Below are 16,397 nucleotides of genomic sequence, written 5' to 3' on the forward strand. Positions count from 1 at the left end.
CCACCGAGTTCCCTGAAGTGGTTTCTGAGCTGTGTCCCTTCAGCGGTCTGGGTAGCTGAGCAGCCTGATAACTGGGGAAGGTAACCATCCCGGCTAATCCCATCTGAACAGGAAGCTGGTGCAAGTCCTGACCCCCCACTGCCGAGTTTTCGGGGTGCCTGGCTGCTTAGGAAAAGGTACAGTGGATAGAGTCCCTGGCAGACGTGCTGTGATTTCATTAAAACTGCAAAGAATTCCTGCCGTGCTGGGGGGAGGGGGAGGAAATTCACACTTTGTTTACACTTTCTTCGCAGGCCTGAAGCCGCCCAATCCGAGTGTGAAAGGGCAAGGATCCCCGAGCTCCTGTAGTGATGAAAGGTGTGGACCTGGAAAGATGCAGGGGAGGCAGGGGGAGGCAGGGGGAGGCAGGGGGAGGCAGGGGGACTGTCTGGTCTCTGTGATCCGGAAAGTTCTATCCTTGCAGTGGTGGGAAGAGAGGACATCCTGTGAATCTGGCGTCTACACCAGGAGCAAGAAGAAAGGAGGGAGCCTGGCCTGGTGGACATGCAAGGAGTCAGCGCGGGCCACTGGGGACAGTGCCATCAGAAAGCACGGAACCTCCGGGCTCTTTCTTTTTGCCAAATCTATACTTGCCCCCCCGGGGCACCTCCTCACTTAATAGATGTTTCAACATTAGCATTTAAGAATGTGTTTCACTTTACACATGGTCCTTTGATAAATATTTCTTAAATGAGGGGCGCCTGGGTGACTCAGTCGCTTGTGTCCAACTCTTGATTTCGGCTCAGGTCATGATCTCAGGGTCGTAACCCTTGATGCTGGGTGTGGAGTCTACTTGAGAGTCTCTCCCTCTCCTTCTGCCCCTTCCCTTGCTCATGCTGTTTCAAAAAATAGATTTAAAAAAGTATATATATATATATATATATATATATATATATATATATTTCTTTAATGAGTGGAGGAAGGACATGGAGTTCCAAACTCACACAACCCCAAACCCAGACGGAGGCATGAAGCTGGGCATAAGCCTGCAGAAGCATCAGGTACCTGAGTTCACTTCTGGTACTTTCCATGGTTCTATTCCACCCTGAGATCTCCTGGGGTGGGGAGGGGGAGTTGCCCTTTGAAATGCAGATGAAATCAAAGGTGGGCTCCTGCTCACCATCCCAAATAGCCTTTCCAGACTGTGTCGAGAGAGAGAGCACAAGGAGCCTCAATCTAGTCAAGTGGGTCCTCACAATGCTTTGGGTTACAAAGGCCCCAAATGGCTCTTAAAATACAAACAAACAACATTTTTATAACTAAGGGAAAAGTCTGGAGGATTTAGTCATTAAGAATAATTGACAACACATCCCTGCTCTCCTATTTGTACTGCTCAATATCATCCCTACGTGAATATTGCTTTTTAAATGTAATACAGCACCCATGAGTCACTGGTGACTCTCCTGTTTCCATGGGATTGTTTGCTGAAAGGTTAGATAATGTCATCACTCTAGAAGCCTTGGGCAGGAGGAGTCACAAACAGCCTGCAGATTGACGTTCCACGGCCTTCTCAGAAAGGTCCTGTGAGGCATAAGAATGACTGCATTCTCTCCTTCCATGTGGGACCTGAAAGTATTTTTAGATGTTTTTTTTAAACATGTTATTTGAGAGGGGGAAAACATGAGCCGGGGGAGGGGCAGTGGGAGGAGCAGACTCCCCACTGAGCGGGGAGCCAGACGCAGGGCTGGATCCCAGGACCCCAAGATCATGACCTGAGCTGAAGGCAGATGCTTCACCGACTGACTGAGCCACTCAGGTGCCCCTCTTTTAGATTTTATTGACATTTATGTCTGTTTTCCCTTTGCCACAAAAAATGAGTTCAAAAGGAATGCTTCCTTCTTGGAAAATAATTCTTAATGATTGTGTTTAAAGAATTAGGGAGGCCCAGGGGGGCTCAGAGGGTGAGCGGTCTGCCTTCAGCCCAGGGTGTGATCCTGGGGACCCGGGATCGAGTCCCACATCGGGCTCCCTGCATGGAACCTGCTTCTCTCTCTGCCTGTGTCTCTGCCTCTCTCTCTCTCTCTCTTTCTCTCTCTTTGGCTTTCTCATGAATAAATAAAATCTTAAAAAAAAAAAAAAAGAATTATACAGCACAGGGGAGCCTGGTTGCCTCAGTCGGTTGAGCACCAGACTCTTGGTTTCAGCTCAGGTCATGATCTCACGGGTTGTGGGATTGAGCCCTTTGTCTGGCTCTTGTCTCTGGCTCAGGGGCTCAGGCTCCCGGCTCCCCAGGGAATCTGGTTGTCTTCCTCTCTCCGTTGCCCCTCTCTCAACTCATGCTCGAACAAGCACTCTCTCTCTAAAATAAATAAATAAAATTTAAAAACCAAAAACAACCCAATCCTAAAAAAAAAAAAAAATACAGCATAGCACTAAAAAAACAAAACAAAATATTAGACATAATAATTTCTATCCACCCAGGACATGTAAATTCAAATCAGATCTTCTTGTTTTAGGCAAAAAGGGATTTCAAAATTAGCAGGAAAACATCAGCAAGCAGGTCCCATCAGACACAGTGATGGCATAAATTTCTGACTATTAAGAGATGCAATATTTCAGGTGGGACTACATAATATTTTAGATATAATTACATAATACATGTGATTTTAAGTTTTTTTTTTTTTAATTCATGAGAGATGGAGAGGGAGAGAGAGAGAGAGAGACAGAGACACAGGCAGAGGGAGAAGCAGGCTCCATGCAGGGAGCCCCACGCAGGACTCGATCCCAGGACTCTAGGATTATGCCCTGGGCCAAAGGCAGGCACCAAACCGCTGAGCCACCCAGGGATCCCCAATACATGTGATTATATAATAATTATGCAGTTACTAATTTTACCACGGATATGTTATTATCATGCTCAAAGCATTATGCTGAAAGAGGAATGTTTAACAGAAAACAGATGCACAAAATACACTTTTTCAAGGAGTTTGTGCTCTGAGAAGAAAGGTTAAAAATAAGAGTCCAAATAATACTAGGCAGATGATATTAGGATAACAATAAGGAACAAACTTGCCACTAGAAATCCCTCGAAGGGAAAGATGGCATCAGGCTGGAGTGGCTAAGAAAATCCTAATAAGGGTTGCCCAGGGTGTTCAGATGAGGTACAGGTGGAGAACAGGAAACAAGTTTTGGCTGTTAGATGAACTTAGAAGTCTGGAGCTACAAGCTAGGACCAGACTGGGTATCTGAAATCACTTGAGCTCCAACCTTGGAGCCCAACATGGAACTCAAACTCACAACCTTGAGATACAGAGTCACATGCTCTACCAACTGAGCCAGCCAGGCATCCCAAATAGATGAATTTTTAAAAATGAACTTATTAGGAGATGCTAGCTCTAGGATTTGTAGGTCACATCCATCAAGGGTCTGCTTATTTTTGAAATATTTAAAATATATTCTAATTAAATCCAGCAGAAAAAGCCCTTGTGCTTTTTTGGATGCACAAGGCATGGATGCATCCATGGATAAATAACTCAATCCAGAGAGGCCACTTACCCCTTCATTAAAGAATGATCTGGTTTTGTATTCATTTCTTAGTTTCTTTACCTTTTTTTTGTTCATAGTAAATATTACCACTTACTGAGAGAAAAACAATACACCAAGACTCATGCTAAATATTCTTTGCCTTTCCTCAGATCACCTCATTACAGCATAAACCTGAGGCTAAATTACAGCACAAACTTGAGGTGCTTTGTTTGAATCCAGACCTTTCTGACTCCATAAAGCTTGCTGATTATTTTTTTTGGTTGGTTCTTTTTGCTAAGCGTCATTGATAAAATTCAGACAATATACAACTGACTCATTTCGTGCATGCTTTTTAGTATATTCAAGAGTGAATTGTGCAACCATCACCCCAAATTGGGGATATTTTTCATCACCCCAAAAGAAGCCCTGTACCCTTTGGTATCACTCCCACCTCTTCTTTCCGCCTACCCCCCACCCCCCTCCATCCTAGGCAACCACTAATCTACTTTCTTCATCTTTGTAGACTTGCTTATTCTGGACATTTCCTATAAATGGAATCATATATTGTATAGTCCTTTTTATTGTTTAAAGTGACCTGAAGTAGGGATGCCCAGGTGGCTCAGTGTTAAGCGTCTGCCTTCAGCCCAGGGCATGATCCTAGAGACCCAGGATCGAGTCCCACATTAGGTTACCTGCATGGAGCCTGCTTCTCCCTCTGCTTCTGCTGTGTCTCTGCCTCTCTCTGTGTCTCTCTCATTAATAAATAAAGAAAATCTTAAAAAATAATAATAAATAAAATAAAGTGACCTGAATTGCACAGGATGGGATAAATCACAATCCCTGGCTCATAATTCACTGTCAACATTAGTCCATGAAGAGCTTGCTGCTTAATTAAGAAACTAGACCACAGGGGATCCCTGGGTGGCTCAGCGATTTAGCACCTGCCTTTGGCCCAGGGCACGATTCTGCAGTCCCGGGATCGAGTCCCACGTCAGGCTCCTGGCATGGAGCCTGCTTCTCCCTCCTCCTGTGTCTCTGCCTCTCTCTCTCTCTCTCTATGTCTATCATAAATAAATAAATAAATAAATAAATAAATAAATAAATAAATCTTAAAAAAATAAAATAAAACAAAAAAATATTAAAAAAAAAAGAAACTAGACCACTATCAGTAATTCACGTCCCTACTGTGTTTCTCTGCCATCCTACGGCTCTGCTTCTCCCATTCAGAGGTAAGTACTTGTGTTCACTCTTCTCTGGTTTTTTATATGCAGTTTCATCACAACCTGTATGCATTTACAAATATTTTAGTCATTAGTTTGAACGTTATGAAGTCTGATCTCTACGTAGCCACAAAGTAGTAAGTTGGGACTCCCTTCTTTCACTTGGTATGTTACTGAGACCCACCTATGTTGGTGTATAAATCTATGGTTTATTCATTTTTCTTTACATGATTCTACCACAATTTATCCAGTCACACACCAATGGACATTTGTGGGTTTTTTTCTAGTTTTTCTATTATGAACAGTGCGACTGTCCCTTGGCATACATGTACAAGCATTTCTCAAGTGAATACTCAGGGAGAGTATTAGAAAATGGTAAAGAAAGTGTTCCCTAAAACAATTTTCCCCCCACAATTTCCCCTTTTTATTGATTTCTGACATCAACACACTAAACGTACTAAACATGGGTATGGGGATCCCTGGGTGGCGCAGCGGTTTGGCGCCTGCCTTTGGCCCAGGGCGTGATCCTGGAGACCCGGGATCGAATCCCACATCGGGCTTCCGGTGCATGGAGCCTGCTTCTCCCTCTGCCTCTCTCTCTTTCTCTCTCTGTGACTATCATAAATACATAAAAATTAAAATAAATAAATAAATAAACATGGGTATGGGGATGCGTGGGTGGCTCAGCGGTTGAGTGTCTGCCTTAGGCCCAGGGTGTGATCCTGGAGTCCCCGGATCAAGTCCCGCATCAGGCTCTGCGTGGGAACCCTGCCTCTCCCTCTGCCTGTGTCTCTGACTCTCTCTCTGTGTCTCTCATGAATAAATAGAATGTTTAAAAAAAGAAACAAAACAAACGTGGGTAAGTACACTCTACTTCAGAGGACAACAGCGTTCTAGAACCAAGTAAGCACTGGCTCACAACATGCTTGCCGATTCCAGTCCTCCAACAGCACTTTATTTTTCTTCTAGCATTGATTCTTCAGTTTCAATACTGCAGCAGCAAATCATTCCTCAGATAAAGAAAACTGAGATCCGTATTTTCAAACATTTTAAGAGAACTAGAGATAGGTTAGTGACTACAATATTTTATATCTCACCAGCCATGTACAAGAGACCCTGTGGACCCACATCCTCCTGAACCTTAGTATCTTACTTTTTGCTAGTTGAATGGGTCTGAACTGGCAGTCCACTACACTCTTGATTTGCATTTCCCTGAATTAAGTGCTTATGGTCCATATTTGCCCTCTTCTGTGAAATACTTGTTCATGGGCTTTGCCCATTTCTTTCTATTTTGAATTTATCTTATTCTTTTGTCAGTTTACATGTTGCAAATACTTTTTTTTTTAAAACCAATCTCTATACCCAAAGTGGAGCTCAAACTTACAACCCGGAAATTAAGAATCACATGCTCTACTGACTGAGCCAGCCAGGTGACCCACAGATACTTCTTTTAATAGACTGTATTTAATTTTCTTAAAGGTAACATTTGATAGGCAAAAAGTCCTAATTTTAATTTAGTTAGTTTACATATCATTTAATCTAGATAGAATATATGGGACAACTGTTTTTAAGGTAGTGGACAGACAACACAAGACAGGGATTACTGAAGTGAATCTTTTTTTTTTTTTTAAGATTTTATTTATCATGAGAGACACAAAGAGAAGCAGACATAGGCAGATGAAGAAGCAAGCTCCCTGTGGGGAGCCCGATGTGGGACTCAATCCTGATCCCAGGAGTCCAGGATCACATCCTGGGCTGAAGGCAGGCACCAAACCACTGAGTCACCCAGGCGTCCCTGAAGTGAATCTCTTAAAATAAGTTCTACAATAGCCTAACTTCCCTATCTCAGGACAACTTCTCATGAGCAGTGCATGGAGGAGGAGTCCAAGCAAAGCATGGCAATCCCACGAAGCTGGTGAGCCCAAGATCAGAGTTTGGGGCAGCTGAGCGAGGAGAGAACTATGCAGACTGAGTAATCTCAAATATGTGTGAAGCCCTCCAGTCCATGGTTAATGGCTAGATGGTACACAGACTGAAAGATGGGTATGTTTTCATGGGAAGTATTAACTCAACTATTACACAATTTCTATATTTCAGAGGTTTCTAGGAGAAAACAAGATTTTAAATTATCTTTATTTAGTTCCTGTTATTTAGTGTTTAAAGACCAATCATGATGGATGGTCACTTAAGATTTGTTAAGTAGGAATTACTCCTAGGCATTCATTATATCTTTCATTATTCAAAGCAATCCAATGAGATAAATTCTACTCTCCCTCACCTGCAAGTAAACGAACTATGAAAGCTCAGTAACCTGCCCAAGAAGTCACAGAACTACCTAATGATAAACCCAGAATTCAAGCCTAACAGTCTCCCGAGGCCTCCCACTTGGCACAGGCACCCCAAGATACCACTCCCTATGACACAGGCAGACTAGGTCAGTATGTTTCATGAATTTTCATTTAGTTCTACTCATTATTTAATGAGCTAGAAATTGGTAAATAGGTAGGGGCTGACAATAGATTATCAAGCCCAGATAATATACTATTAAAAAAGACAAATGTACAAAGTCAAGGTAACAATGTAGTAATTTAATAAGAGGCTGTATAGGGAGGGACCAGTGAGGATACAGAGAGGGAACCTACCAAGCCTGGCAGGGAGGACAGGTTTTGCTTGAGCTGACAGGCTCTGGGTTATGAACCCCCCTCTATTGTTTTCCTTGCTCCCTAGCTCAGTGCTCTGCAGGCTATAAACATTAAGTGAGGAGGAGGTACAGATAGGACAGAGACAGTGTGATCTTTCGAATCCACATCAGGCTGAGGTCCTGGGTCAAGTCACTTAATCTGTGAGACCCCCCACTTTCTTTCTAGATAAAATAGGGCTAATTCATAGAACTGTGGTGATACTAAGACGAAATGTAAAGCCCAAGGTACTTGATCAGCTTCAGCCATTATTATTCATGAAACTGACTTTAGTGGACCTCAAGCAAATTTCACAGCTGATTTACACTGCTCTGCCTAATGAAATTTGACCATTTGATATAAAAACTATAGGAAACTAAGCTTTCCGTAGACACCAAGAATCGTATCTACTCATTTCTCTTTCATTCCCACCTCCATTTGCCAGAGATCATGAGAACTCATAAATCCTATCTAATAGCTTTTGACTAAAGGTTTCAGGGAGCAGATGCCCTGACAAACTCAGCCTGTGGTTTGAGATTTTGTCCACATTGTCTGGGGATTTCATTCCCAGTGCTGGTCTTCTACAGAACTTACATAATCCACTCACCAACTCCCAGCAGTAAAGCTGGCCCTACTCATGTGGTAGCTGAACCTGGCTTACGTTAGTCTGCAGGGAACCTACCAGTTTCATATGTATATTATAAGGATGAGTGGTTATTTGTTGATAGTCATCTCACTAAGTACAAAATACTAAATCAAATTATTGACAAAGCATCACTCGTCCCTCAATTTTCTTGCAGATGGTTTCTAATTAGAGAGAACATAAGCAACAGGGAAAATGGGTGGTTTGTCATCTACATACAGGAGTTGCTCTAAGGCTAAGTGGGCCTTCCTGGAACTCAAATACAAGTTATCTGCACCATAAAGGTGTAAGAGCTGAGACAGTCTGGAAGAAGCACTCGCTCTACTAGTTACCACAACGTACTATAAAGCTCCGGCTTCTATTCCAGGAAGGCCGTTCCTGGCTTTTGCAGCACGCTTTCCCACTGGGCTGACTGGGTGACCTGGGGACACTATTTCACTGGCACAATCTCCTCCACTGCCCAGCTGCCTACTGCCACATCCCAGGCTCCAAAAGAAAGGTGAGGGACACAGGATTCAAGGTATGTCTTAGATTATTGCTGTGCTCAGCAAAACAACAACAAACTAGAGCCCTTTGAAGTTAGGCCACCCCTCTACTGTCTCTGACCCAAATGAGTCTTCTAGAGTCAAAGGTAGCTCTCTGGCAGAAGGTCACTTGGCCCCAAACTGCCATGTCTTAATATCAAATAAGAAAGAGGAGTCCTTTAATTCCTTCTCTGTTCCCAAAATTCCTTGACAGGACTCATGACCAATATATATACATTTTTAAAGATTTATCTATTGGAGAAAGAGAGCGTGTGCACTTGCATGCACCTGCAAATGGGGGAGGGGACAGAGGGAGAGGGAGAGGGAGAGAAGAAGACTCCCCTGCTGAGCACTGAGCCTGCTGAGGGGCTCGATGTCACGACCCTGAGATCATGACCTGGGCGGAACCAAAATCAAGAGCTGGGCACTCAACCAATGGAGCCGCCCAGACACCCCTCAATGTATTCTTTATGAAGGTAAACCTAACACAGATCATTCAGAATCTCAAAAAAAGAATACAGATTCACTTAATACTACAAGTTATGTTTTATTACATAGAGCAAATTATCTGGAAATGGCAATAACTGCTCTGTAACTGTATTCTCTGATTAAACAAATATATTTCTTACATGGGAGTTATTCTTTAATAAATATATTTCACAGTACAAAAAAAAGAAAAATGTATTTACAAAGGACAAAGGCGGTGAGACTGTTTCTTTAGCTACAATTATAATAAAATATAGAAAAATATAAAAATAACTTTTTTGTAGCCATATAAACGACCTCCTAGAAACATCCAGTAAATAAATGCATTCAATAATTACCCCCAGAGCTACTATTCTGTGGCTATCATCTGAGATAACTAATATTCAAGATCACAGTCCGGGATTTGCAATACTGTATTTTTTCACTGATTTCTTTATCCGCTTAATTTTTTTCTTTATGACTTGATCATCTTGCTTGGAAATATATCGAAAATACCTGCAACCTAAAAAACAAAACAAAGCAAAATAAATGGTAAGTTTCACTACTTTTCAATTCTTCAAGTAGATTTCTACACTTTAAAAATTTTGCTTCAACTCTGGCACACCAATGATCATGAAAATGGGGGGATCTGTATTATGTATACCAACATGTCCTAAACACACTCTAAGAGCTGTTCCAGTGAAATGTACGCTTCCTATATATGAAAATGTTTCTGATCCGTCATGATTAGAGCATATACCTCCACTGGTTTTCCACCTGCCTCCCAAGCCCTGGTGATATGAGTATTATACACACATTCATATATTATATGAGCCCTCCCCCAAAAGCAAACAACTGCAGCTTCTCTTTCAATGTTAGCTCGTCACACAGCCAAAGAGGCATCTGTAACAATAAGAAAGTTCTCTATAAGGAAACCTCGATGTGAAGGATCAGAATAAACAACTCACAGGTCAGAAGAGAGCAGAACCTATCAGTCATTCTAGCACCTAGCAGAGCAGCTGGGTGGTGAGCGTGCAGCTCTGACCAGGGCGCCTAGTGCTCATCAGAAGTGCTTTTCATAATCTTACAACGCTAAGCGGATCACTGGTTAAATATTTCAGAGATGAATCAAATTTCTGTTAAAAAAAATGTAAACTGGGTATTACAAGCGATTTTTTTTATATTTGATAAATGAACGAGACCATAAATCACATAAGAAAAACTAATTTCATCATAATCTCAGCATGTATAAATCCATCTTCTCTGGGAAATTGCTAGGACATATACTGTACCTACTAACCATTTTTATTATCCCTGAAAACAGTGTGCCAGAGTCACTAAAATTTCATTAGCTAGGAAGCAGTGGTGTCTGTGGTGTTAATATTATAACCTGTATTTCTAAACACATCTCTACTACTTTAGCATAAATAAAATGCTTTGTACCCAGACCTCTGCTTCTATCTAGAATACAGAAAGATGAAAAGAACTTCGCTCCCACCTAACACAGAGAAAAAGCCAAGTAACTACGAACTCCTACCTTATCATGAGCCACCAGACCTCATGAAGTCTCGAGGGGTGGGACTGGCTTGCCTTAGAAGAGCATGGGAAGAAAGGCAGGTACCATGCCCTACTGTTAGCATGAAGCAAAGGCAGGCCATGACCAGAATTTGAATCCTGTGATTTAAAGAGGGTAACCAGAGCCCAGACAAAACCCAGCTCAACTCCTGAACGGACTGACTCAACCAACACTACAGCCCCAAAGAAGAGATGTACCCACTTTCAGGCATGATTATGCCTGATATTCATAGAGCAGTTTTGAATCTATGAAGCACTTTGATGTGATGCTCACGTGATGCTTACAAGAATCCTGTAAGCAACATGGACAGGTGTTAACAAACCCCACTCCCAGAGAAGGCTCCCAAAGGTTAACTGTTTGACCTAAGTGACAGGGAAAGGTGACAGAACCAGAAGATCAGCCCAGGTCTCCAGACTCTGCTCAAATACAAACACCTTTAGATATCTGTTAGATGCATCTACCCTGCTCCTAAGTGAGAAATCACCATCTGAATCCTATTTCTATTCCTTGGTGTGGGTTGAGAAATGTTACAACTGCTTTCATATTTAATTGTCCCTCTTAGAGGCCAGCATTTTATTAACCTTAGTAACCACCTGAAACACTCACTTGAGAATACTAATTCCACAATAATAGCACCCATATTTAAAACCACACTGAAGAATCTGTTTAGGATACTCTGAATTCACTAGCAACAGACTCCTTACTCATGGACACGGAGACATTCAGTTCATCTCTGAGCAGACCCAGCAGTGGTCCCATCTTTGTCCTCATATAGCAGTGGCACAATCAGAGTCTTAACAGCCAAAATAATCCACAAAGAAAAGATCAATTTCCCTTTGTTTTAAGAGGATTTTTAAGGGGCACATGGGTGGCTCAGTGGTTGAGCGTCTGCCTTCAGCTCAGGTCGTGATCCTGGGGTCCTGGGATGGACTCTTGTGTCAGGCTCCCCACAGGGAACCTGCTTCTCCCTCTGCCTGTGTCTCTGCCTCTCTCTGTGTCTCTCATGAATAAATAAATAAAATCTTTTTTTAAAAAAAGAGGATTTTTAAATAAATTAATAGGAAGTATACTTTTTTTACAGGAAGAAATGTTTCATCCAATAGGAACAGATAAGTATATATTATAGAGAGTGATTATAAAACAATGAAGTCCGGTAAAGGGTATTTTTCTATTTCTAATACTGTAAGGTAGACAATGTCAGGAAACTTTCTACATCGTTGTTGGGAAAACAGTCTGCATCCTCTGCCTTGATTGGCTGCTGAGGATACTCAAGTTACAGCATACAAACCAACCACCACAATCAACAAGACAAAATCACTGTTTCTAGCCTACGGACAGTCCTGACAAGCAGATCACCTGGCCAAACTCAAGATTCATTTTCCCATTTGCCAGTTATGTCTCCAGTCTCTAATGTCCTTGGGCTGTGGCATGAATGAATGGTCACAATTTGTAATTTCGAAATCATCCAAAAGCTGTGTCTAGATAAGAAGAAAACAAAACCTGGTACCTTTTCCTAACAATATTCCAGCTACCAAAGCTTTCTCACAAGCCAAAGCTTTATCCTCTTTCCAATTGGTTTTTGCCCAAAAGAAGCTGAAGTGAAAGCCTGGCCACCAGTTTTTCCTGGAGTTCCATTCTTCTTGAACCCAAGCAAGGTGATTCCTAGAAAAGAAAAATATCAAAAGGGAAGGTCAATGATGGAGGGGAACCTATACTGCCAGAATCTGAACCTAAGAGTCTGTGAAGTCCTTTTTTCAGGCAGCTGAGAAGATGGCGGACAGACTGAGCGGGCCTACCAAAAGCAGTCAACCATTTTTCAAAATGAGAAGAGTCCTGCTTGGAGAAACTGGCAAGGAGAAGCTCCTACAATATTACAAAACATCAGTCTGGGCTTCAAGATGCCGAAGGAGGCCACAGAGGGCACCTTTACTTACAAGAAATGCCCCTTTCCTGGTAATATCTCTGTCCAAGCACAGATTCTGTCTGGGGTGGTGGGTGACCAAGATGAAGATGCAGAGGGCCAGTATCATCTGCTGAGACTATGTCTACTACATCCAAAAGTGCCACCAATTAGAGAAACACCACAAGAACAAGTCCGTGTACTTGTCCCCCTGCTTTAGGGACGTCCCGATAGGTGACATGGTCACAGTGGGGGAGTGCCGACCCTTGAGCAAGACTGTGTGCTTCAATGTGCTCAAAGTCACCAAGGCCACCGGCACCAGGAAGCAGTTCAGAAATTCTGAGACTAGACAGACATTTGTCCACACCCTCAAAAGAAAACAGTTTATTTTCCCCAGTCAAAAAAAAAAAAAAAAAAAAAAGAATTCGTGGAAAGATGACAAGGAAGATGTTCTCAAAGTAATTTCTGAGTGCCGCTATCCATGGTATGGCACATGCATGAAAGCAAATTCTTTTTAGTTCTCTTTGATTTCTGCTATCCATTTATAAATAGCCAGTTGGATACACATAGTGATTAACAGCACACAGTCTGAACTCAAGATCCTGGATTCAAATCTCAGATCTTCCATTTACTACCTATGTGCTCCTGAGCAAGCTGCTTAACGTCTCTGAGCCTCAATTTCCATAGAGCTATTAACAGTACCCATCTCACAGCATTGTTATTAAACTGGCCCAAGAGGGGATCCCTGGGTGGCTCAGGGGTTTAGCGCCTGCCTTTGGCCCAGGGCGTGATCCTGGAGTCCCGGGATTGAGTCCTGGGATCGAGTCCCGCATTGGGCTCCCTGCATGGAGCCTGCTTCTCTCTCTGCTTGTGTCTCTGCCTCTATGTCTATCATGAATAAATAAATAAAATCTTAAAAAAAAACAAAACTGGTCCAAGAGTATAGGGGTCTCATGTAAAGCTCTTTGCATGTTGTCTGTACATAGTAACTGTTCAATAAATATTAGCTATTATGATTATTAAGTAACTTAAAAGTTACTTTAAAACCTTACTTTATATGCCACAAAGAATTCTACCACTCAAATTAAGATGCCATTATTACACAAATTGTTAACACACAGGTTTGACAGTTGAACCCAGACAACACTATGTGTTCGTCAATAATTTAATTGAGCAAATATTTATTAACACCCATGTTGACCCTGTGGCAGAACTTCCAGAGGTTAAAAAACTGAATAGTAAACTTCTCTGCCTTCACGAATCTTGCAGCTAGCTGGGGTTTATACGCTGCTGTAAATGTGGAAGGTGGTTTACAGTTACCACACCAAAAACATTTTATCAGCAGCATTCTTCCGTCTCCAAGATCAAGTCAGATCTGAAGCCTGACCCAAGTTCCCACTGACGAGGAAGCTTCTAACCAACTAAGATAGATATGATAAATGAAACTTAATTTTGTGATCTCTCTTCTCTCAAAGTAAAAATGTCAAGGACCACTCCTGCTTTCACTTGCAATGTGACACTAATAATATTATGATCACAGCTATAGTTTTAGGTATCTAGCTCACAATGGACTTAACAAATATTCGCTGAATGAATAACCTACAAAGATCTTTGGGGCCCTCAAAGCCTCACTAAAAATTACTGAAAAACAGCTGGGAGAAAAGCTGCTTCCTATGTGGTCTTGTAAGATGACGACACACAGGTCACCAAGAGCTTTACAAAGAGTCTAGCGAAGACTGGGAATGACCGGTTTTTGCCACTATTTCCAACTTGAAAACATACATATTCCCTAGTACTTCAGCGGTAAGGTACAGTACTTATTTTGACAGCATAAAATATCTTAATAGAATTTTTGCATGTTTTACTTGGGACTGTATTTTCTTGCTTCTGATATACTCAGAACAGCTGAAGACACAGTTCAAGAAATCTAAAAACATAAGCAAAGAACTTAAACACTGAGAAATATTAGCTAAAATACTGGGAAATTTTATTGACACTGATCCAGGAATAAATACTGTGTCTTTTACTTACTCCATTAAAGTCTGTCTCAGATATTTTGCCAAATATTTCCAAGCAGTTATATTTTTCGTGCATCCAGCAAAATCTAAGACTCCAAATAATACCTCCAATGCCAGTTTACGGTGGTCTTCTTTGTCTGCAATGGGCAGAACAATTAAAGAGTTTACACGAGGTATTGAAGTGCACAAGGCTAAAAATACATATTCAGTTGATAAAATATTACTGAGTTGTAAGCCTTCTAGTTTGGTTAACAGTTTAAAATAATTCATTATGCTCATATTTTGCTGTGATAAATCTGAAAATTCAGTAATTTAGTCCCTGCTAATGAAAGTTAGAGTGGTGGGTCTGATTTCTAAATCATTCTACTATATTCTACTGAGGGAGGACATTATTTAAGGAACCGGCCCTGTTTGGGCATTTCATATATGTTCTCTTCTAACAGGAGACGGACTGACGTAGCCCGAGTACCACTGGACTTAAGCTGACTTCCTTCTATGAACAAGTATGTTCTTTTTTTATATTGAACTGAAATGCAATAGAGATTCAAAGGTGAATTATATAAATTGAAGCCATTTATCTTGTGCTAACTATTGCCTAATTTCTATAGCATGGGTCAGCCAACTCTTCCTATAAAGGGACAGAAAGTAAACATTTCAGCTCTGTGAGCCATATGGTCTTTGTCACAACTACACAACTCTGCTGTTGTCGTGCAAAAGCAGCCATAGACAACACAAAAATGCTTCAATAGAACTCGATTTATAAAACAGGTGACGGGTGGATTTGCCCCACTGGACACAGTCTGCTAGTTTATAGCTTGTCTACACAAAGAGATATAAAACAAAAACTATTTACCTGATTTTCTCAGTAACCTATGAAATTCTAACATCAGTTTATGAGATGGTACAATCTGATACAAAATCTAAAAGAAAAAAATAATCATAATTTTGATACGTTATAAAAGCATTTCCCAAATTTCATTTTACTTTCAAATATAGTTCTTACTATCTAATAAACCCTCAGTAAATCAATCAAGGATTTAAAAAGATATCTTGCTTTTGTCCACCTTTAACTTGGGTACAGAAAGGTGTTCTAGGGGTGCCTGGGTGGCTTAAGTCGGTTAAGCATCTACCTTGGGCTCAGGTCATGATCCCAGTGTAGTGGTATCGAGCCCCATGTTGGGCTCCCTGTTCAGTGAGGAGTTTACCTCTCCCTCTGTGATCTCTCATTTTCGCTCTCAAATAAATAAGTAAAATCTTTAAAAGAAGAAAATCCCTGTTAATAACAAGATAGTCAGGGGGAGGGTAGGAGAAGTAGACAGGAACTTTTTATTTATTCCTTATACATTTTTATATTGTCTACCACATTAAAAACTTAATTTATTTGAGAAGCCTAGATAGAGAGCAAAAAAAAGGAAAGAAAGAATCAAAATCACAGAGAAAAGACAATAAATATTTATTGATCACAAAATGTCACAGGTTATTTATATAAATTAAAAAGCCCAAAAAAGGGATCCCTGGGTAGCTTAGCAGTTTGGCACCTGCCCTCAGCCCAGGGCATGATCCTGGAGTCCCGGGATCAAGTCCCACGTTGGGCTCCCTGCATGGAGCCTGTTTCTCCCCCTGCCTGTGTCTCTACCTCTCTCTCTGTGTCTCTCATGAATAATAAATAAATCTTAAAAAAAAAAAAAAAAAGCCCAAAAAAGCAGGGGTGGCTACTTTGGAAGATTGTGTTCAGGAACACAGCCCAGTAAGAGTGTTCAAGAAAATATTTTCACCATTCTACCATTTATCATTTTACACAATAGGGAGAAATTAAAGGTTTTTAAAACCTTTTTATGGGGGATCCTTGGGTGGCTCAGCAGTTTAGCA

General features: G+C 41.3%; 1 protein-coding gene and 1 pseudogene across 4 annotated transcripts in view; one reads left to right on the forward strand and one right to left on the reverse strand.

Moving 5' to 3' along the window:
- Positions 1–9,096: 9,096 nt before the first annotated feature.
- TAF1A (TATA-box binding protein associated factor, RNA polymerase I subunit A) overlaps positions 9,097–16,397 on the reverse strand; it is a 31,959-nt gene continuing 24,658 nt past the window's right edge. For all 4 annotated transcript variants that reach the window (XM_049106975.1, XM_025420951.3, XM_049106977.1 and 1 more), the window contains exons 8-11: positions 15,382–15,448; positions 14,542–14,665; positions 12,118–12,272; positions 9,097–9,557 (exon numbers count right to left, since the gene is read on the reverse strand). In XM_049106975.1, coding sequence (XP_048962932.1) covers positions 9,445–9,557; positions 12,118–12,272; positions 14,542–14,665; positions 15,382–15,448 — 459 coding nt within the window. In that variant the 3' untranslated portion in view covers positions 9,097–9,444. The remainder of the gene's footprint in view (positions 9,558–12,117; positions 12,273–14,541; positions 14,666–15,381; positions 15,449–16,397) is intronic.
- LOC112642821 (40S ribosomal protein S11-like) lies at positions 12,308–13,912 on the forward strand (annotated as a pseudogene).

Source organism: Canis lupus, chromosome 38 (assembly GCF_003254725.2).
Source record: "Canis lupus dingo isolate Sandy chromosome 38, ASM325472v2, whole genome shotgun sequence".
Classification (NCBI taxonomy): domain Eukaryota; kingdom Metazoa; phylum Chordata; class Mammalia; order Carnivora; family Canidae; genus Canis; species Canis lupus.